General features: G+C 41.1%; 1 protein-coding gene across 1 annotated transcript in view; it reads right to left on the bottom strand.

Annotated features, from left to right (window-relative positions):
- Positions 1-4,048: 4,048 nt before the first annotated feature.
- LOC135550212 (eukaryotic initiation factor 4A-I) overlaps positions 4,049-23,767 on the bottom strand; it is a 33,592-nt gene continuing 13,873 nt past the window's right edge. The window contains exons 7-11 of the mRNA XM_064980813.1: positions 16,932-17,075; positions 12,582-12,719; positions 9,247-9,336; positions 8,795-8,874; positions 4,049-5,038 (exon numbers count right to left, since the gene is read on the bottom strand). Of these exons, the coding sequence (XP_064836885.1) occupies positions 4,894-5,038; positions 8,795-8,874; positions 9,247-9,336; positions 12,582-12,719; positions 16,932-17,075 (597 nt within the window). The 3' untranslated portion in view covers positions 4,049-4,893. The remainder of the gene's footprint in view (positions 5,039-8,794; positions 8,875-9,246; positions 9,337-12,581; positions 12,720-16,931; positions 17,076-23,767) is intronic.

Here is a 23,767-nt window from a genome sequence, read left to right on the forward strand (position 1 = left end):
GCCACTCCAGGACCTTGAAATGCTTCTTACGAAGCCACTCCTTCGTTGCCCGGGCAGTGTGTTTGGGATCATTGTCATGCTGAAAGACCCAGTCACGTTCAAATTCAATGCCCTTGCTCATGGTAGGTGTTGTTGCTTTGGTCCCAGCTCTCTGCAGATCTTTCACTAGGTCCCCCCGTGTGGTTCAGGGATTTTTGCTCACCGTTCTTGTGATCATTTTGACCCCACGGGGTGAGATGTTGCGTGGAGCCCCAGATCGAGGGAGATTATCAGTGGTCTTGTATGTCTTCCATTTCCTAATAATTGATCCCACAGTTGATTTCTTCAAACCAAGCTGCTTACCTATTGCAGATTCAGTCTTCCAAGCCTGGTGCAGGTCTACAATTTTGTTTCTGGTGTCTTTTGACAGCTCTTTGCTCTTGGCCATAGTGGAGTTTGGAGTGTGACTGTTTGAGGTTGTGGACAGGTGTCTTTTATACTGATAACAAGTTCAAACAGGTTCCATTAATACAGGTAATGAGTGGAGGACAGAGGAGCCTATGATGGAAATTACAGGCCTCTCATCTTTTTAAGTGGGAGAACTTGCACAATTGGTGGCTGACTAAATACTTTTTTGCCCCACTGTATGACTTCTATGAATGAAAAAAATAACACACGAGACCAGCTTCTGCTCCACTGGCCATTTTATAGCAGTGTGTCACCATTTGGCTACCTCAAGAGGGTCATATTACCCACCTTTACACCACTTCATTTGATTTTTTAACTTGACATGAGGAGCGCTAGCAAAACGGGGCTCGTCTCTTTTGAATATCATCAATTTGTCATTCGGTTGCGCCACATGGCCGGGTAGACTATTATTAATTTTTTGGACTACTTGCAGACTGACCGTCAGTCGAGCTTCTAGGGAGGAGGGAAGGGCATTCAGGAGAATTCTGTCGGGCTGTATCACAGCCTAGTACAACTGCACCGCCCTCAACCGCAAGGCTCTCCAGAGGGTGGTTCGGTCTGCACAACATATCACCGGGGGCAAACTACCTGCCCTCCAGGACACCTACAGCACCCGATGTCACAGGAAGGCCATCATCAGAACTATGAAACAACACATATGGAATCATGTAGTAACAAAAAAAACAAATCTAAATATATTTTATATTTGAGATTATTCAAAGTAGCCACCGTTTGGGGTGATGACATCTTTGCACACTCTTGGCATTCTCTCAACCAGTTTCATGAGGTAGTCACCTGGAATGCATTTCAATTAACAGGTGTGCCGTGTTAAAACTTACATTTGTGGAATTCCTTTCCTTTTAAATACATTTGAGCCAATCCAAAAGACCCAATCCATATTATGGCAAGAACAGCTCAAATAAGCAAAGAGAAACGAAAGTCCATCATAACTTTAAGACATGAAAGTCAGTCAATGTGGAACATTTTAAGAACTTTGAAAGTTTCTTCAAGTGCAGTCACAAAAACCATCAAGCGCTATGATGAAACTGGCTCTCATGAGAACCGCCACAGGAAAGGAAGACCCAGAGTTACCTCTGCTGCAGAGGATAAGTTCATTAGAGTTACCAGCCTCAAATAAATGCTTCACAGAGTTCAAGTAACAGACACATCTCAACATCAACTGTTCAGAGGAGCCTGCGTGAACCAGGCTTTCATAGTCAAATTGCTGCAAAGAAATCACTACTAAAGGACACCAATAAGAAGAGACTTGCTTGGGCCAAGAAACACAAGCAATGGGCATTAGACCGGTGGAAATCTGTATTTTGGTGAGATGAGTCCAAATATGAGATTTTTAGATCCAACCACTGTGTCTTTGTGAGTTCAAGGCACAATTAACCAACATGGCTGCCACAACATTCTGCAGCGATACGCCATCCCATCTGGTTTGCACTTAGTGGGACTATCATTTGTTTTTCAACAGGACAATGACCCAAAACACCTCCAGGCTGTGTAAGGGATATTTGACCAAGAAGGAGAGTGATGGAGTTCTGCATCAGATGACCTGGCCTCCACAATCACCTGATCTCAACCCAATTGAGATGGTTTGGATGAGTTGGACCGCAGAGTGAAGGAAAAGCAGCGAACTAGTGCTCAGCATATGTGGGAATTCCTTCAAGATTTTTGGAAAAGCATTCCAGGTAAAGCTGGTTGAGAGAATTCTAAGTGTGCAACGCTGCTATCAAGTCAAAGAGTGGTTACTACATGATTCCACATGTATTATTTCATAGTTTTGATGTCTTCACTATTATTCTACAATGTAGAACATAGTAAAAAATAAAGAAAAACCCTTGAATGAGTAGATGTCCACATTTTTTGACTGGTACTATATAAGAAAAGGTTTGAGCTTTGCCGATATGAGTGCGTGTGGGATACTTGTTACCGCTCCATCCCTTCGCACCTTACCTTGTGTTCGTCTCTGTGTGGGTGGCTGTGTGTTGTGAGTGGAAGAGAAGGCACTTTCATTACCAGGCCATCCCTTGTTTACCTCATTCGGCCTGCACAATTGTCAGAGTGCCCCCTTGCTCTGACGACCGCCAAAGTGGGCTCCCAATCATGGTAGGGGTTTTCGTTGTCAGGAGTACCAAGGAATGTCAAACCCACTTGACCTGATGTTGCCCCGGGTGGTTTAAGCACCCTCGTCACTCAAAGCCTTTTCCTCGAGCAGATCTATGGAGTACAGCAGGACTCTCTGGCTTACCAGCTTTGCGAAGGCTGCCCTTCGGGACTGCTATACTTCCATGGGTCGCAGCACTTGGTTGTTACGAGTGGGCCACATGGCCCTGGTCCCTACCGGGACTCCCGGAAACTTTTCTAGGATTTCTGCGGCAGTATGGAGATGGTGCGTGATCTTTTTAGATCTAGCCAACTCAAGAGTGTCAAAGGCAAATTCGTATGGCACTGTAACATTGACCACCAAAGCTGCAGCTTTTTTCACGAGTCTGGTTTCCTCAGTTTCCCATTCTGTGAAAAGAAACTTATCTCCTTGATAACGTTCCATCCGTTGCTTTCGGCTTCTACTAATAGGTCACATACCTTGTTGTGCCTATTTATGCAGGCTCCTTGGATCGACGGGCATCGACCCAGGATGTGTGAACAAGATTCGTACGGGTCTGGACAGCACCTGCAATGAGGAATCCCTCTCTGGCCTTCCTCTTGCAAGCATCTCCGGGGTGGGATAAATGTTGGCCGTCAACTTAAGCCCTTCGATGTACTGGCCTTGCTGGAATCCCACTGAGGATTAGCCAGCCAAGTATTACTGGTCTTGCCATTACCAAAGGCCTGCGTCCCTATACCTTGAGTTACCAGGCTGATCCATTTCCGCATTTTCTCTCGCCTCCAATCGTACGGTATTGGGCATAGCGGCGTCACTAAGCCGGTTGAGTTGTCTTCGAGGGAGGGCCTCCCTGTCTCACTCCCACCGGCTCTCAGCCATGTTCCCTTGAATACCGATTCCTCAACCGTGCTGCCAGTTATCCTCCGGGTGCACTCATCAGAAGAGTGCCACAGCCAGTTGATCCTTCTGGCCTGGATCGATGGAATTTGGCAGACCAATATTATTTTTATTTGTCAAACGGCAGCCAAGCATCGATGATCATGTCACCAGAATAAGACTCTCGATATTGGAGAGGAGCATCAAGCTCATCACATTGCACTTTCACCACCCTGTGAAGTTCATCATCATTTATTTCACATGTAGCCTAATAAACTGCACACTTTCCCAATGAGTCGTTGTGGGAGGACAACACGTCATCGCGTGACACCCAAGTTTACTTCAATATGATGGTTATTTGGTAGACACTAAAAGATCCTACCTTGTCTAGCGTATTTTGTTGTCTGCATTTGGAAAGTGAACCGGAGAATGTTCTGTTTCCATCAGGCCTGTCATGACATTTTTTATGCAACATGTATTTTACTCGCATATTAAGGTTGGATGAAAACCTGGTTAGTGTCGACAAAACAAACAAAAAAAATCACTGGACAAGTTAATGGAAACATAGCTGCTGATTATATTAACATGATAAATAACTGGCAAAACAAACACTTTGTTTATTTGGTAACTTTATTGAAGTCACCCCCTTCCCCAATTTGTAAAATGAAACCAAACTAATTAATAAAAAAAGGTGTGGAAAATAAATAAAATGTTTATACTGGAATTTTATTCCATGTAGTCCATCAAATGTCTTTGCACTCAAAGCAAAACTCCCAATAGCCCCCTCTGTACACATTCAGTTTCTCCCCCAAAATGCCAAGCTTTGTGAAATATAAATTATACACTTTAGAATTAAATATGGGTAGTTTTATATATTCAATCAAAATATCTACCAACAGCTTGTGTCTTACCACTCATTCACGGTGTTAAAATGAATAGCTCTACTTTCAAGGAGGCACATGGAGGATTTTTTAAACATTTTTATAAACAATGTCATCCTTTGTTTAAAAACTCTCCTGCAGAAAATCTACTGCATATCAGCAATGGAGAGTGATAGAATATAACAACTTCAATGCAAATAACAAAGACTGCAACTGCATAGTGCAATCCCCATTCCCAAAAGAAGTTACCATTTCCTATTGAAATGGAGTCCCAAGGGGTCCTTGTATACAACATAAGGACATGAAGTCTGCTGCTAATGCAAACATACTGATCCTCATCTGTGGCCAAGTAAACATACAATTCTAGGTTTTTATAATGCATGGAAAAGGAGGGGAAACCGGGGGTTCCCCTACCCCATTTAAGAGCGCAAAATTGGGATACACGGGAGAGGCTTGGATAGGTGGGAATATAGGTGGGTGACAGGTAGGAAATGGGAGATTTTAGAGAACAGTGAGATGATGATAGTGGTATGTAGACCACCAGCAGGCAGGGCGCCAGGGGCAGGGGTCTCTACTCTAGATCAGGTCAGCCACATTCATGGGCATTTCTTCTACTGTGGTGTTGTAGAACGTCTCAATGTCCCGGAGAGTGCGCTTGTCCTCCTCTGTCACCATGTTGATGGCAACACCCTTTCTGCCAAAACGGCCTCCTCTCCCGATCCTGGCACACAACATTTAAAGACAAGGTTAATATGAACCCTGCCGATCTGCATTTAGAATTAAAACAGTAGTGAAATAAACATGAAATGAAACAAACGAGGAGGAATGTGAGCAGATCAATATAGATAATTCTGGAAATGTAAAAAAATAAATAGGAATTCCTGATTCATTCGCTTTATAACTAGGGTGGCAACAAATTCTACAGGTGGAATTCAAACCTGAGTTAAGCACACAAAAATTATACATGATTCCCTTTTAATGCACTTCTCTCTATGCATATTCTGACCTTTAATTTAAGCATGAGAATAGCATGCTATTCACACGCTATTCATTCTGGGGTGGAGACCCAAAAACTTAAGTTGTGGCAAAGGCGTCTTTATACACCGTATTCTGACATCTACCTAATTCCCTCATAATTCCACTACCTTTACGCACGATGAATAACGTCGAGCAACTTGTCGGTTCCAAGTGGAACATCTTTCTTTTATCCAACAGAAATAACACCATTCGCCATGCACTATTGATTAGAGCTATGTAAATTAGTAAGCAGTTTGGATAAGGGGATTGTAAATAAATCTAAATAAATTTGAAACCAGTCATAGGGTAGCAAACTGAAGCATATCAACGTATCACCTTTTCCACAGTGAAGTTCATGAAATGCTGGCCTTATATTTGGAGACCCAAGCTATAGGCTTCTGTAGCCATGCACAAATGGCAGTATAACGCCAAACCTACAGAGTTTATTTATGATTTCTAGAATGTTTTAATTAGAGTGAGCTCCAAAAGCATTGGGACAGTGACACAATGTTGTTTTGCCTCTGTACTTCAGCACTTTGGAATTGAAATGATACAAGGAAGTTAAAGTGCAAACTATCAGCCTTACTTTTAGGGTATTTTCATCCATATCGGGTGAACCGTTTAGAAATTACAGCAATTGTTGTACATAGTCCCTCTATTTTAAGGGACCAAAAGTATTGGGAAAAATTAACTTGTGCCTTGATTACTTCTGGAAGTTCATTTTGCACAAAGTTTGTTTTGCATTTCTGGCATTGTTCACTAGCCAACATCAACTTCTTGTTGTTCTAACCTATTGTACAACTTTCTCACCTTCCAATATTTCATGGATTGAACAATCAGAGAATCAAGATCAAAGTATTTTTAAATCTACCAATTGGTGCTGAAAAGGAGACGAATTTGTGTATTTACATGGCTTTCTTTCATTGATCCCTAATATTCTGAAGCGTTAGTGAGTGTCGAAAAAAAAAATGTAAAAGGATGGATTTAGATAAATGTACTGACAACTTTATTGACAATCGTTTCAGCGGTTGAATTAAATTTATTCAGCATTTATTCAGCATGCGCAAGGGGGTAGACAAGTTTTTTTCTTCTGGTTAGGCCATCTTGATATCTGGCTTCCTCGAGACATTTGTGGGCCTTAATTATTTAATCAAACAGCATGCTTAAAGCATCAGACAAGTTCAGTAGATATAGTTGATTTTATTAAAGCACAAAGTGTGTGTCTATATATGGAAAAGTACACGTTTAAAAATGTCAACCAATCGATTGGTCGAAAGAAGAGACTACGTTTGGTCAAGCAATATTTTTGGGGGTCGGGGACAACCCTAATCTATACACCCAGTCACTACAAAGAAACAGGCGTCCTTCCTGACTCACTTGTCAGAGAGGAAGGACATCACTCAGGGATTTCACCAGGAGGACAATGGTGATGTTAAAACCGTTACAGAGTTTAATGGCTGTGAAAGGAGAAAACTGCGGATTAATCAAAAACATTGCAAGAGCTTTGCACACCTGGATTGTACAATATTTGCACATTATTCTTAAATTCTTCAAGCTCTCTCAAGTTGGTTTTTGCTAGACAGCCATTTTCAAATCTTGCCATAGATTTTCAAGATGATTTTTAAGTCAAAACTGTAACTAGGCCACTCCGGAACATTCAATGTCATCTTGCTAAGCAACTCCAGTGTAGATTTGGCCTTGTGTTTTAGGTTAATGTCCTGCTAAAAGGTGAATTAGTCTCCCAGTGTGTTGGAAAGCAGCCTGAACCAGGTTTTCCTCGAAGTGCCCTTCTTTGCGATGCATTGAAAAACAGGGGTGTGAAAAAAGGGGTGTGAATAGCTTACGTTCCGAAGGCACTGTAAATGTATGCGGGTATACCTGACAGTGGCTACTGATAGCGGGCTAATATTTAACACAATACAAATTGTAAAAAAATACAGTGAAAAGTCTGGGTATAATTAAAACATTCTAGAAATCATGAATCAACTCCGTAGGTTTGTTGCTATACTGTAATTTGCGCATGGCTGCAGAGGCCTATAGCTTGGGTCTCCAAATGCTATCCCATGGCCAGCATTTCATATAAACTTCATTGTGGACATTGCTGCCATATGACTGGTTTCACATTTGTCTCCATCGTTAAGGTAAAATAGATCTAAAACAATACTAATTTCTATTTACAAATGCCTTATTTAAACGTCTTACTCATTTACCTAGTTCTTATCAATAGCTCCTTTCAATTTGCTTTTATCAATTACAATGCACGGAGAATGGTGTTCTCTTTATAAAAAATTTAAAAATCCCCATGGAACTGACAGGTTTAATCGTCCGTAAAGGTGGTGGAATTATGTTGTAATTAAGTCACGGTGAGAATACAGTATCTGTAGACGCAGATCCGCCAAACCATTTCTTTGATATTCAGCCCAAATGAAAAGCGGGTGAATAGCATGCTATACTCATGCTTAAGTTTAAGGTCAGAATACACATAGATAGAAAAGTGCATAAAAAGGGAATTCCATTAAATTTACACACGCTTAACTCGGGTCGGAATTCCCCACTAAGGGATTTCAATGGGGCTTTCTCCATTCTGATTGCTTAATATTGTTAAATCAAACTAAATACCCAGCATTTTAATCAATTTCTGCACTCCTTTGAGATCATTTCCACACTGCTACATAGGGCTGCACGATATGTGCCCAAAAAAATCTCATATTTACCAAAACATTGTAATTGCGATTTAGATCAAAACACTTGGGTGAACTGTTGGGATCAAGACAATAGAATGATTATTCAAATTCTATAGTTACAATATAATAGTGAGCACTTTGAATACACTGTTGTTTGACATGACAACGAATGAAAAAGCCCAGGGAGGAATTATTGTGACAGGATAGGAAACAAAGTGTTGGTCAGTGTTACCTAGGGGACCCTATAATCTAGCTACATTAAATGTTTTCTCTTAGCTACATCATATAGCTAACATTTCCATGCTTCGCCTATTCCTCTTTGATTTATAAGATACTGTTGCACAAAAACAATGATGACTGGTGTAGGCACCAGCACTGGGATCAGGCTGTATTAGCTAGTTACGTTTGCTCCGACTCAGTAAATGTATTAGCTAACTGGCGATTAGCATTAGCAGCTAAAACTATACAATTTTAGCAACAACTTGCTAAAAAAGGACACTAGCTGTTTGCACACCGCAAGATACACAACCTAATAGTGTAATTATAGAACGCTTGTGGATTTATATTAAGAAGCAAAGTGGAAATGAGCATTGTTGTCATCAACATCTTGTCGCAAGTGCTGTATTAACCATGCAGACTGAGCGCAAGTGGTCGTAGCATATCACATTTAGCGGAGTAGCATATCACATTTAACAAACCAAACATTCAGGCCTCTGCATCAATACCAGTATATAGTAAAATACTCTATACCGCTCATCCCTAAGGGTCCCTCCTACCTGTGAATGTAGTTCTCACGGTTGGTCGGCAGGTCATAGTTGATAACCAGAGACACCTGCTGAACATCAATTCCTCGGGCCTGAAAGGAGAAACATGATCAGCACTCCTGCAATGTCTGACCTCTAGCTGTCATTGCTTTATTACCCTGAACACTGGTGCAGGCCAGCATAGTCCTGTGTGGATCAGTTGGTAAGAGAGTGCGGTGATAGCAATGCAAAAGGTTATGGGTTCAGATCCAACAGTGATCACATACTAAAAATGTATACATGTTGCCACTTGATTCAAACTTTGTCATCACTGTTCATTAAGAGTAGGCTAATTAAATAAATAATATAGAGCCCACTTACACATTCAATTAATATAATAAGATATTAACATAATTTTACATACAACATATGAAAAGATTCAGGGCACAGCGTGCTCTACCAAGGTAGTCCTGAACTCAACTCACCAGCAAATCTGTGGTGATGAGAACACGGCTGGAGCCAGAGCGGAACTCCCTCATGATCAGGTCCCTCTCCTTCTGGTCCATGTCACCGTGCTGGGGAGGAAGGACGACATTACATTTAGCAGACACTCTTATACCGAGCCACTTATAGTCAGACAAGATAGTTAGCCTGGATCTGACATCACCTTAGTGAATGAACGCCACAAGCAATTCATGTATCTCAATACCGTACCAAGATTAAACAGTTACAAAAATAAATAAATAAACACAACAAATGCTGATCTATGGGAATCATACAAATGCTGATCTATGGGAATCATACAATGGGATGTTTTCTGCACAAATAGAGGCACTAAGAAGTACAGGAGGAACTTTGTGACAAAGATAGGAACTATACTGCGGAGATCGAAGGCTGTGGCTTCTGTAGATATTGCAAACTAATGTGTTTAATGTAAACGATGACATCGCATAGGATAACTTACAGACACTTCAACCCTGTGTTAAGTGTTAAGTGTTCAACTCAATGACGAGTTTGTGCCGATAGCATGTACCAACCCGTTGCTCACGGCAGAGTCGGTTTGGGATGAATATGGCTTTGTCTCTCTCCCCCTGGCAGATAAGACTCAGTGCCACTCAAAAGACAGGGGGTGGAACTAACCACTTCTAAAAAAATCAACGGCACTCTCCCAGACACAGATTGAGCTAGTCCGAGAGATCATGCTTTTAATCCAGGACTAGGCATAAATCGGCACCTGGAAACCCAGCTCATAAACTGTTATCAGTTTTCAGAAAGTATTCACACCCATTGACTTTTTCCACATTTTATTGTGTTACTGCCTAAATTTAAAATGTATAACATTTAGATTTCTTTGTCACTGGCCTACACACAACACTCTAATAATATAAGATTGGAATTAAGTTTTTCCAATTTTCTTTTTTACAAATAAATTCAAAATGAAAAGCTAAAATGTCTCGAGTCAAAAAGCATTTAACCCCTTTGTTATGGCAAGCCTAAATAAGTCCAGGAGTATCAAATCAAATGGATTTATAAGGCCATTTTCACAACCGCATGTCACAAAGTGCTGATACAGAAACCCAGCCTAAAACCGCAGAGAGCAAGCAATGCAAAGGTTTGAATATTTGCTTAACAAGTTACATAATACAGATCCTTCAGAAAGTATTCATACCCCTTCACTTGTTCTACATTTTGTTGTGTTACAGCCTGAAAATGATTGTCAAGCAATGATCAACAAGCAATTTGACATAGTTTGAAGAGTTAAAAAAATAAAAAAAATAAATGGGAGACTTACCCAGAAAGACTCACAGCTGTAATTGCTGACAAAGGAGATTCTAACATGTACTGACACAGGGGATTGAAAACCTATCTAATCAAGATATATTGGGGTTTTATTTAGCTCGTCTTCTTTTATAAACAAATTGTTAGAATTTTTCTTCCACTTTGAGTATTTTATGTAGATCATTGACCAAAAAAATAACAATTAAATCCATTTTAATCCCACTTTGTAACACAACAAAATGTGGAAAAAGTCAAGGGGTGTGAATACTTTCTGAAGGCCCTGTATGCCTTTGTTCATCATCATCCTCCACATACTTTAGTGGTGTATGACAACATATTATTACTAAAACATCAACGCACATAACACTAACCATTATCAACCCATACAGTGGGGCAAAAAAGTATTGAGTCAGTCACCAATTGTGCAAGTTCTCCCACTTAAAAATATGAGAGGCCTGTAATTTTCATCACAGGTACACTTCAACTATGACAGACAAAATGAGAAGAAAATCACATTGTAGGATTTTAATGAATTTATTTGCAAATTATGGTGGAAAATAAGTATTTGGTCAATAACAAAAGTTTATCTCAATACTTATCTCAATACTCCAAACTCCAATCAATACTTTGTTATATACCCTTTGTTGGCAATGATAAAGCTTAAATGTTTTCTGTAAGTCTTCACAAGGTTTTCACACACTGTTGCTGGTATTTTGGCCCATTCCTCCATGCAGATCTCCTCTAGAGCAGTGATGTTTTGGGGCTGTTGCTGGGCAACACGGACTTTCAACTCCCTCCAAAGATTTTCTATGGGGTTGAGATCTGGAGACTTGCCCGGGCGGTGTGTTTGGGATCATTGTCATGCTGAAAGACCCAGCTACGTTTCATCTTCAATGCCTTTGCAGATGGAAGGAGGTTATCACTCAAAATCTCATGATACATGGCCCCATTCATTCTTTCCTTTACACGGATCAGTCGTCCTGGTCCCTTTGCAGAAAAACAGCCCCAAAGCATGATGTTTCCACCCCCATGCTTCACAGTAGGTATGGTGTTCTTTGGATGCAACTCAAGCATTCTTTGTCCTCCAAACACGACGAATTGAGTTTTTACCAAAAAGTTATATTTTGGCTTCATCTGACCATATGACATTCTCCCAATCTTCTTCTGGATCATCCAAATAATCTCTAGCAAACTTCAGACGGGCCTGGACATGTACTGGCTTAAGCAGGGGGACACGTCTGGCACTGCAGTATTTGAGTCCCTGGCGGCGTAGTGTGTTGCTGATGGTAGGCTTTGTTACTTTGGTCCCAGCTCTCTGCAGGTCATTCACTAGGTCCCCCCGTGTGGTTCTGGGATTTTTGCTCACCGTTGTGATCATTTTGACCCCACGGGGTGAGATATTGCATGGAGCCCCAGATCAAGGGAGATTATCAGTGGTCTTATATGTCTTCCATTTCCTAATAATTGCTCCCACTGTTGATTTCTTCAAACCAAGCTGCTTACCTATTGCAGATTCATTCTTCCCGGCCTGGTGCAGGTCTACAATTTTGTTTCTGGTGTCCTTTGACAGCTCTTTGGTCTTGGCCATAGTGGAGTTTGGAGTGTGACTGTTTGAGGTTGTGGACACGTGTCTTTTATACTGATAACAAGTTCAAACAGGTGCCAGTAATACAGGTAACGAGTGGAGGACAGAGGAGCCTCTTAAAAAATAAGTTACAGGTCTGTGAGAGCCAGAAATCTTGCTTGTTTGTAGGTGACCAAATACTTATTTTCCACCATAATTTGCAAATAAATTCATAAAAAATCCTACAATGTGATTTTCTGTTTTTTCCCCCTCATTTTGTCTGTCAATGTTGAAGTGTACCTATGATGAAAATTACAGGCCTCTCTCATCTTTTTAAGTGGGAGAACTTGCACAATTGGTGGCTGACTAAATACTTTTTTGCCCCACTGTATGTCCATCACCAAACACATACCTGGGTGTTAGGTATGACAACACTGTGGGACATGGACACAGAGCTGGAGGTGCAGGAGCTCTTACCAGGGCAGAGACAGTAAAGTCCCTGGCATGCATCTTCTCAGTCAGCCAGTCCACCTTCCTGCGGGTGTTGATGAAGATCACAGCCTGGGTGATGGTCAGGGTCTCGTACAGATCACACAGGGTGTCCAGCTTCCACTCCTAACAATGGAAAGGGGGTTGAATTGAGACTGAAGACATGGGAGTAACATTACTTTATAGCTAGGTAGTGGAGAGGGAGAGATCCCAGCCACGGTGGAGAGCAGTCTGCTTTCTTTGCCAAAGAACACCGTTCCTCTAACAGCATGGGAGACGGAGGGAACTCGGGACCCCAAAAACATTTAAAAGGGTGCTTAAAAGGATATAGCTACACATTCTTAGTATCACTGTAGAAAGATTTTTTCATACAAAATCAACCATCTTGATAATCAAATAATCAAGTACTACAAGTTTAACGAAGGAGAGGCGACCTCTAAACTCATCACTAGTTATGTTTTCATGAACCTTTCCAGTGATGGTCATCATTTAGAATGCTTGCACAGAAAATACATGCGACAATTGCCTGCTATGGTGCGTTTCCATTGAAATATCTTGTATCGATAAACTCAGCTGGATGTAATGACATCACACTTTCACAAAAACCCTAGTGTCCAAAAAAAATGAAGAGATTAAAGTATTACCATTAAATTGCGCATTAATACATTGCCGACAGCCTGTATGCCCTCACACCAGCATACATAGAATGCAATAATTGACTAATATTTGCCATATTCTAATAATTCTCATGTGTTAACATATAGCCACGGTTCGTGGCAGTCCTATAGCGATGAAACTTGCCAGCCAACCAGAAAAGAAAAGCGAAGCAATTCCGGCATTCTCTAAAGTCAGTCAATGTCCTGAAAAAAACATTTTTATAGTTCAAAAAAATGATTTTGCAAGCAGTATAATTTAGAACTAAATGTTGAGCTTTATAGTTACATGATGACACTACGTGTCCCACAAATTTAAAATGATTCAGCAAATACTGTTTCCAGCATAATTTGCCACAACAAAGGTTCCACAAAAGACAAATCTACCCCGTTGACCGTATGTAAAAAAAAAGAAAAATGTTTTTGATCTTTAGAAAATGTTTTCTATCTGCCATTTCCATTACAGATGTCGCAAAGATTTTAGCTTTTATCTAATAGACCTGGGTCATTGGAAACCTGCTTACTGATTAGTATTCTACAGTTAAAGTCAGAAGTTTACATACACTAAGGTTGGAGTCATTAAAACTCGTTTTGCAACCACTCCGCACATTTAATGTTAACAAACAATCGTTTTGGCAAGTTGGTTAGGACATCTACTTTGTGCATGACACAAGTAATTTTTCCAACAATTGCTTACATACAGATTATTTTACTTATAATTCACTATCACAATTCCAGTGGGTCAGAAGTTTACATACACTAAGTTGACTGTGCCTTTAAACAGCTTGGGAAATTCCAGAAAATGGTGTCATGGCTTTAGAAGCTTCTGATAGGCTAATTTACATTATTTGAGTCAATTGGCCTCTAGGAAGCTGTACCTCCTCCCCCCTCCCCCCTCCTCCCTCTCTGCATGGATGTATTTCAAGGCCTACATTCAAATGCCTCTTTGCTTGATATCATGGGAAAATCAAAAGAAATCAGCCAAGACCTCAGAAAAACAATTGTAGACCTCCACAAGTCAGGTTCATCCTAGAGAGCAATTTCCAAAACGCCTGAAGTTACCACGTTCATCTGTACAAATAATAGTACGCAAGTATAAACACCATGGGACCATGCAGCCGTCATACCGCTCAGGAAGGAGACGCATTCTGTCTCTTAGAGATGAATGTACTTTGGTGCTAAAAGTGCAAATCAATTAACAGAAAAGGACCTTGTGAAGATGATAGAGGAAACAGGTACAAAAGTATCTATATCCACAGTAAAGATGAGTCCTATATCGACATAACCCGAAAGGCCACTCATCAAGGAAGAAGCCACTTCTCTAAAACTGCCATAAAAAGCCAGACGACACTTTGCAACTGCACATGGGACAAAGATTGTACTTTTTGGAGAAATGTCTTCTGGTCTGATGAAACAAAAATTAGAACTGTTTGGCCATAATGACCATTGTAATGTTTGGAGGAAAAAGGGTGAGGCTTGCAAGCCGAAGAACACCATCCCAACCATGAAGCACGGGGGTGGCAGCATCATGCTGTGGGGGTGCTTTGCTGCAGGAGGGACTGGTGCACTTCACAAAATAGATGGCATCAGGAGGCAGGAAAATTATGTGGATATATTGAAGCAACATCTCAAGACATCAGTCAGGAAGTTAAAGCTGGGTCTTCCAAATGGACAATGACCTCAAGCATACTTCCAAAGTTGTGGCAAAATGGTTTAAGGACAGAAAAGTCAAGGTATTGGAGTGGTCATCACAAAGCCCTGACCCCAATCCTTTGGAGAATTTGTGGGCAGAATTGAAAAAGTGTGTGCGAGAAGGAGGCCTTACAAACCTGACTCAGTTACACCAGCTCTGTCAGGAGGAATGGGACAAAATTCACCCAACTTATTGTGGGAAGCTTGTGGAAGGCTACCCGAAACGATTGACCCAAGTTAAACAATTTAAAGGCAATGCTACCAAATACTAATTGAGTGTATGTAAACTTCTGACCCACTGGGAATGTGATGAAAGAAATAAAAAGCTGAAATAAATAATTCTCTCTGCTATTATTCTGACATTTCACATTCTTAAAATAAAGTGGTGATCCTATGTCACGTTCTGACCTTTATTTCCTTTGTTTTGTATTTATTTAGTATGGTCAGGGCGTGAGTTGGGTGGGCAGTCTGTTTGTTTTTCTATGTTTTGGGGTATTTCTATGTTTCGGCCTAGTATGGTTCTCAATCAGAGGCAGGTGTCATTAGTTGTCTCTGATTGAGAATCATACTTAGGTAGCTTGGGTTTCACTGTGTGTTTGTGGGTGATTGTTCCTGTCTCTGTGTTTGTTGCACCAGTCAGGGCTGTTTCAGTTTTCAACGTTTTGTTGTTTTGTATTGTTCGTGTTTTCGTCATAATTAAAGATGTATCTAACGAACCACGCTGCATTTTGGTCCTCCTCTACTTCACCACAGGAAAACCTTGACATCCTAACTGACCTAAGACATGGAATTCTTACTTGGATTAAATGTCAGGAATTGTGAAAAACTGAGTTTAAATGTTTTTGGCTATTGTGTATATAAACTTCCGACTACAACTCTATGTGGTCAGAACAGTTACTAGTGAGGGGGGGGGGGGGGGGATGTTGCAAAAATCGATAGTTACATACAGTATCAGAACTGGAGTTCTAACCAGTTTTAGGAGGGCGTGTCATATTTTTATGGTTCCCCCCGTTGCCCCTCCTTCTCCCGACAGTAGGGCCTGCTCTGCTCCTTCTCCCGACAAGTGAAATTGCATTTCCCAGCTGATAATCACCCCGAAACTCAACCTAAACAAAAATAAGTTTTGTTTACTGTCTCAATACATTTGGAGCCCATTATAATGCATTATTGCTTTTGTTCTGTTTTTAACAAGGCCACTTGGCACTTATAATGATGTTTAGGTTACATATGTTTTCATCATTAGACGGCTTGTGGTTGGGGTATTTTATTTTTTTTTTTAAACGTTGTCATTATAAAAAGCTGTTACCGTGTTCCAACACATATGCTTTCTGTTTCATACTGTAGTTGTAACACAGGCACTCAACCAATAAAAAAGATTGAACACTTTTTTGTTTGTTTTTGAATTTTACCCCTTTTTCTCCTCAATTTCGTGGTATCCAATTGTTTAGTAGCTACTATCTTGTCTCATCGCTACAACTCCCAGACGGGCTCGGGAGAGACGAAGGTTGAAAGTCATGCGTCCTCCGATACACAACCCAACCAAGCCGCACTGCTTCTTAACACAACACTTTAATGAATTTGTTTGTTTTGTTTTTACATATAGCCTACAGTAACAAACTAATGAAAACACTATTGTGTTATTTTAAATTAAATACAAATCGTATTCCAATGCTATCCAAGGCCTTCGTAAACACAATCAAAAAATGAATATTATCACAGTAATAAAATCAATAGAAATCACAGAATTGCAAATCGTATCTAGAGATCCCAGGCAATTCCGAGTTATTACTGTGTTGTATTGACAAAATGTGTCTACTTCATGACCTTTGTACTTCTTTTAGATAAAAAAAATTAAATGTATAAATCAACTGTTTTACTTACATACTAGTAGAGCAAAGAGCCTCACAAAACTCTTGTATCACAAGCATATATAAAGAGCCTTATATTTTATCTATATATACTTTTCTAGAACAAGCATCTAGAACAGCAATACCTCTTTCTCCACGTTAATGTAGAACTGGCGAATACCCTCCAGGGTGAGCTCCTCTTTCTTCACAAGGATACGGATTGGGTCACGCATGAACTTCTTGGTGACTTCCAGCACATCTTGAGGCATAGTGGCAGACAGCAGCACCACCTGGAAAATAGGGTTGAGAAAAGGTATTAGCTAGGCTCTATAGAACAAAATACCTGACAGAGGAAAGTCTCTCTCTCTCTCAGAAATAAAGATTCTATATTTGCCAAGATGATGCTTAATTCTGTTGCGACATTTGTCAGCAAAACAATCTTAATTAAAAGTCCTGAATTTCCAGAGAGGCAGCAGGAAGAGCATGAAATCAAATCAAATGTATTGGTCGCATTCACAGATTTGCAGATGTTATCACAAGTACAGCATAATGCTTATGTTTCTAGCTCCAACACTGCAGTAATCTATATATCAGGAATAAAGGTAAGACCCAAGTGCAGTCTGTGTGAAGTAACAATGTTTATTGTAACAACAGGGGTAGGCAAACGACAGGTCAAGGAAGGCAGGGGTCGATAATCCAGAGTAGAGGCCAAGGTACAGGACGGCAGGCAGGCTCAGGTCAGACAGAGGTCGGTAATCCAGAGGCGGAGCAAAGGAACAGTACGGCAGGCAGGGTCAGGGTCAGGGACAGGCAGAGTGGTTAGGCGGGCGGGTACAGGGTCAAGAATGGCAAGGGTCAAAAACCAGGAGGATGAGAAAAGGAGAGACTGGGGAAAAACAGGAGCAGAGACAAACGCTAGTTGACTTGAACAAACAAGACGAACTGGCACATACAGACAGAAAATATAGGTATAAATACCAAGAGGCTAAGTGGGGAAGATGGGCAACACCTGGAGGGGATGGAGACAAGCACAAGGACAGGTGAAACAGATCAAGACGTGACAGTACCCCCCACCCCCCTAGGGACGCCACCTGGCGTTCCACCTGGGCGGATACCTGGTTGACTGGGGGAGCCGGCGGTGAAAGTCGGCAATGAGGGCCCGGGTCCAGGATGTCTTTAGCGGGAACCGAGCACCTCTCCTCCGGGCCATAACCCTCCCAGTCAACCAGGTACTGGAAATCCCTGCCCCGAACCCTCAGGAGGCGTCTCACCGTGTACGCTGGCTGGCCACCAATGACACAGGGGGAAGGGATGGGCCTAGAAACAGAAGACAAGGGGCAGTCAGACATGGTTTTTGACTCTAGACACAGAAAGGGTAGGAAAAATACAGAGAGTAAGGGGCAACAGAAGATGAACAGCAGAGGGGCTAATGATCTTGGAGCGGGGGGGAAAGGCCTCGGCTTCCGGGGGTGTAGTCGCGGCACTATAGCGGCATGCCAGCGCCTCAGGCTTGACCTTCTTGGATACCGGTCGGTGCTGCGGAATCGAAGTGGCCCTGGCCTTACTGAACCCCTCCCGGAGGTCCTGGTACTCTGCGAAGCTGGCGGAGAGGTCGGGGCAATTTCAAGCCCCCAGGAACACTTCCCGGGGCAAGCAGAGCTGACTTTAGGCAATGAGTGTGGCTGGACAGGCTCCAGCCCACAATGACACCAGTAGCCCAGTCAATGGAGGGATTGTATCGCTGGAGCCAAGAGAATCCCAATACCACGGTACCCTGCGGAGACTCAACCATAAATTGGTATAAATGTAAGGATATAAAAGTACGGATAATCCTGATTTGGACAATATAGATTAATGAGACAAATCTCGTTTTCGTCCACTTTCATATTCAAAAGGATCCACCTTCCTTGCGAAACATTCCTGACTATTTGCACATTCAGATCGTAATATTTGTTCATTAATGTCATCACACCTTTTGAGTTCCTTTGTCCATGACAGAAAATGATTTCACCACCCATTCCTTTTCCCACGCAACTTCATCTAAGGATGTAGAGTGAGTTTCCTGTAAACAGTAATTGTTACATTCCTTTTCTTTTAGAAACGTAGACTGATCTTTTTTTAATAATCTGCTAAACCATTACAATTATTACTGGCTATACTTATTTCACCCCTTACCATAACTAGATACTATTCTCAGTCTAAATTGACAATAATTAGTGCTTGTAAAGTTACTGCCATCAGAGGTATTATGACGGTCAAAAGTAGAGCTTTCAAATGTCTGATATTTAGAATTCAAGCAATAGGGTCTAGCAATATTTGTTTTATTCCCATGCGTGTTTGCCTGTGAGCCAATGCCAAAGATGTTAGAAAATTGAGACAAGATGTAGTAAATCTGAGTATGTTGATGTGTATGATATTGGATGTGATTTAGTGAGAGTGTGTACAATGTCTGTATAAGAATAAGACAATAATGTGTGATGTCACCACTTGGGGTCAGCCCATCAGGAAGTCTAGGACCCAGTTATGGTGTTGAACACTAAGCTGTAGTTGATGAAAAACATTCTTACATATGTATTCCTCTTGTCCAGGTGGGATAGGGCAGTGTGCAGTGCAATGGCAATTGTGTCATCTGTGGATCTGTTGGTGCAATATGCAAATTGTAGTGGATCTAGGGTGTCGGGTAAAGTGGAGGTGATATGATCCTTAACCTCTGTATGTGGATTTCATTTTTGGAAGAAAAACGGTTTTAAACAAGATATTTTGTCACAAAAAGATGCTCGACTAATATAATTGCTACTGTTCGGAAAACACTCTGGTGAAATATCTTCTCTGATTAACGTGAGCTTCAGGCAAAACCAAGATGACTTGGCATCCAGGAAATGACAAGGATTTTTGATGTCTTTCATGATCTCCTTATATGGCTGTGAACGCAAGAGGAATGAGTCTGCCCTTTCTGTCGTTTCCCCAAGGTGTCTGCAGCATTGTGATGTATTTGTAGGCAGATCATTGGAAGATTGACCATAAGAGACCACATTTACCACGTGTCCGCCCGGTGTCCTGCGCCGAAATTGGTGCGCAAAAGTCACCTGCCAGTATTTTTCCATGGGGCACAGAGAGAGAAGCAAGCTTCCACGAACTGCATGTCAATGAAGAGATATGTGAAAAAAACACCTTGAGGATTGATTCCAAACAACGTTTGCCATGTTTGTTCGATATTATGTAGTTAATCCGGAAAAAGTTTCACGTTGTAGGTGACTGCATTTTCGGTTCGTTTCTTTGTAGAAAACGGAACAATTTCTCCTACACACAGACGCTTTCAGGAAACACTGCGCATCTGGTATGTGGCTGGGAGTCTCCTCATTGAAAACATCAGAAGCTCTTCAAAGGTAAATGATTTTATTTATTTGGTTATCTGGCTTTTGTGAAAATTTGCGTGCTACATGCTACACAAAATGCTATGCTAGCTTAGCATACTCTTACACAAATTAGTCAATTTCTATGGTTCAAAAGCATATTTTGAAAATCTGAGATGACAGTGTTGTTAAGAAAAGGCTAAGCTTGAGAGCAAACGCATTTTTTAATTTTATTTGCGATTTTCAGAAATCGTTAACACTTGAGCCTGAGGCCTTCCGGGATGGGGAGTTTCAAGGGTTAAAAGCACTTCATGATGACAGAAGTGAGTCCTTGCCGATTACAAGCATACCCATAACACGATGCAGCCACCCCCATGCTTAGAAATAATCTACATGTATTTATTCCGCTGTTCCCCCTCGTTTCTTTGTGTAAGATTGTTTTTGCGATACGTGTTTTTGTACGCACTAGGCTTGCGTGCGTATTCCCTCGTGTTATTTCACGAAGCCTGTTTGTATACATTTGACGGTTGTGACTGTTTTTGCACGTTTTACACTTTGCCTTGTTGGCTGGAGGTTTTTGGACGCAGCTGCGTCCGTCTGTATATTCTCTCCTGCCGAAATAAAGTGTGCGCCTGTTCACAATTCTCTGCTCTCCTGCACCTGACTTCAGCACAAGTGCGCATACGCCTGACAGAGGGACCTTACAGATGATTTTTATGTGTTGGGTACAGAGATGGGTAGTCATTACAAAATTATGTTATACACCATTATTGCACACAGAGTTAGTCCATGCAACTATCTGACTTGTTAAGCACATTTGTACTACTAAATTATTTAGGCTCGCCATAAAAACAGGTTGAATACTTGACTCAGTTTTTCTTTTTTTATTCATTTGTAACTAATTCTAAAAGCATTATTCCACTGACATTATGGGGTATTGTGTGTCACACAAAATCTAAACGTAATCCATTTTAAATTCAGGCTGTAACAAAATGTGGAAAAGTCAAGAGGTGTGAATACTTTCTGAAGGCATAAGCAATGAGCAAGCTAAAGCTGAAGTTGTCAATGAGTTGGCCACTACAAGCTTACTACAGATGGATAGACCCCCAAGGCTACAGAAGGCTACTTAACAGTGACAAGCCCATCACATTAGTCTGGAGTGGGAAATGAGAAGTAGCGTACTACAGACATGCCCTTTGAGTCACACAAGTATGCATCTTTTTCTCTTTGTAACAAAACATAGCATAAACCTATACAATGTCTGAAACATGTTTACATATTGATTTCACATGGATATAGCACTTTATTTTAGTGTTGTTGTTTGCGTAATCGTGCTGGTATTCCTTATTGTGCTCTCATGAGGCATTATATTACATTATCATATACTGTATGGAATCAGGAATACCAGCACTTTGTATTTTCTTAAATAAACAAAAATGAACTAGTACTGAAACTAAGGGTGGGAATGTTTAAACATTAAAAATGTTTAAACAAAGTTTGGATCCTTAACATTAAGAAAAATCCCAAACCGAAAAACACATTTCTTTGCCCCCCCCCCCCTACTTAATTAAAATCACTGTTCATTTATCACAAAACATTTTCCAAGATACAGCCGATAGGTTGTGAAGGCCTGGGGAAGTTGTGTAACTCAAATAAAACTAAAGAGGAAGAGGCAAACTTTAGGCTACTTGGTGAATTTGGAAGTCACACAAGACAAGACATTGTGAGATGCAGATTACCAAAACATAGGAGCAAGCTTCTGCCTCTCTCTTCCTCAAGCTGGCCTGCCTGCTCTACTTGCTCTCTCTCATTGCTAATGATGCAAGTGTGTGTTCAGTCTTCAATCTGTTGCATTTAGAATATCCTAATCCAGTGGTCGTCAACTGGTCGATCGTCAATCTTCAAGGCATTCCTAGTCGATCACCAAATATTTCTGTAGAAAAGCCAACGAACAATGAAGGCTTGCACTCCTTTATTTAAATTATGTTGAGCTGTTGTCAGTAGGTGCCCTTGATTCAAAAGTCCTATGCACCAGGTAAGCAACGCGTTCCCATGAGACAAAATACGCCTACCTGGCGGACGGGCAATTCTGTGACTAAATCGAGTGCACCTACTGCGCTGCCCAATCGGATTGCTCAAATCACCGTGGCTACAGAGCTTCCATGACCCTGGCCACAGCCAAGTTTAATAGGCTACTAGCCTACGTAAGATTTAATAACTTTTAAAACCATGACCACAGAGAGACTGTCAACGAATACAGCAAAGTGCTGAGTGATTTCATGTTTAAGTTTATAATCAGCACGGTCAATGTTTTTATTCAACACTATTACAAAACGCGCTTCTCCGTACTCGCTCGGCCTGCAATGGATGACTAGCAAAGTATCGATAGCCCTGCGTTTTATTATTATTAGCAGCTCGTCGTGTCAAATTTTAATATTAAGGAATATTTAACTTTCTTTGGTCATAGGAACAACATGAATTTGTGCATGAGGCAGATGCGGTGCAACTCGAGTTTTGCCATCAGATGGAAGATGGTGTCCCCTCTCTCTGGTCAGTCTCACCAGAGGAAAGGAAGGAGAGAGCAGGGACTGTGAGAGGCAGTTTGGAAAAATAGTTTTGAACGGTCATCCAAGTCGGAATTCCAAGTCGGAAACTCTTGACTTTTCGACCTGAAGACCACTGACGTCGTGATTTGACCTCGTTGACCATCAGATGCAGGTGCCATCAGTCCAGTAAAATAAAAAGCTAATTATTTCAATTCATGCTCCACAGTGCCTCACAAGTGCTAAACCAACTGATCTATTTTGTTATCAAAGCTCGAGTTTTGAAATGTAATATGGTCTGATTAACAATATTGGCAAGCCAATCATATAGCCAATATGCTGTGATAATGTATTAGACCTACGGCCCAAACCTTATTCCTACTAACCTGTTTGTGTGAGGTTAATGTAAAACAAAAATAAATCTGAGCAGTAGATATCAGCTTGCTTTTTGACTGCGAAAGTGATCTTGACTCAGAAAAGGTTGGTGACCACTGTCCTAGTCTATTCATGGAACCGATGTCTTCAGGCCAGTCTTGCGAGCACGGGTTGCCTACTCTTCGGTTTTGCCTCATATTAAATTACAGTAGGCTACCTGTAGCCTGTATTGATTACACGTTTAAGCCTCGGCTACGGCATGTTTGTTTGTTTATCTGTCCGTTAGGGTAGGCTACACTACAGTTTTTAAATGCCGACATGGAACCTTCTTTGGTGATATGAATGGACATTTTGCTTGCCTGTAAAGGAATGCCCCTTCTGAAGAGTGACTAAAGTCCATCAATAGGCAACCAGAACTCTCAATCAAATAATCTTGAGCTGCTGCTGTGCGCAGCCTGCTTGCCTGCGCACAGACCACACTCTGCTAAAAAAATAACTTTGTTTGTTAAACACAAAGACATTTATATTTATAGTGAACAAAAATATAAACCAACATGCAACAATTTCAAGGAGTTTACTAAGTTACAGTTCATATAAGGAAATCAGTCAATTGAAATGAATTCATTAGGCCCTAATCGAAGGATTTCACATGACTGGAAATAAAGATATGCATCTGTTGGTCACATATACAGTACTAGTCAAAAGTTTGGA

Source organism: Oncorhynchus masou, chromosome 12 (assembly GCF_036934945.1).
Source record: "Oncorhynchus masou masou isolate Uvic2021 chromosome 12, UVic_Omas_1.1, whole genome shotgun sequence".
Lineage (NCBI taxonomy): Eukaryota > Metazoa > Chordata > Actinopteri > Salmoniformes > Salmonidae > Oncorhynchus > Oncorhynchus masou.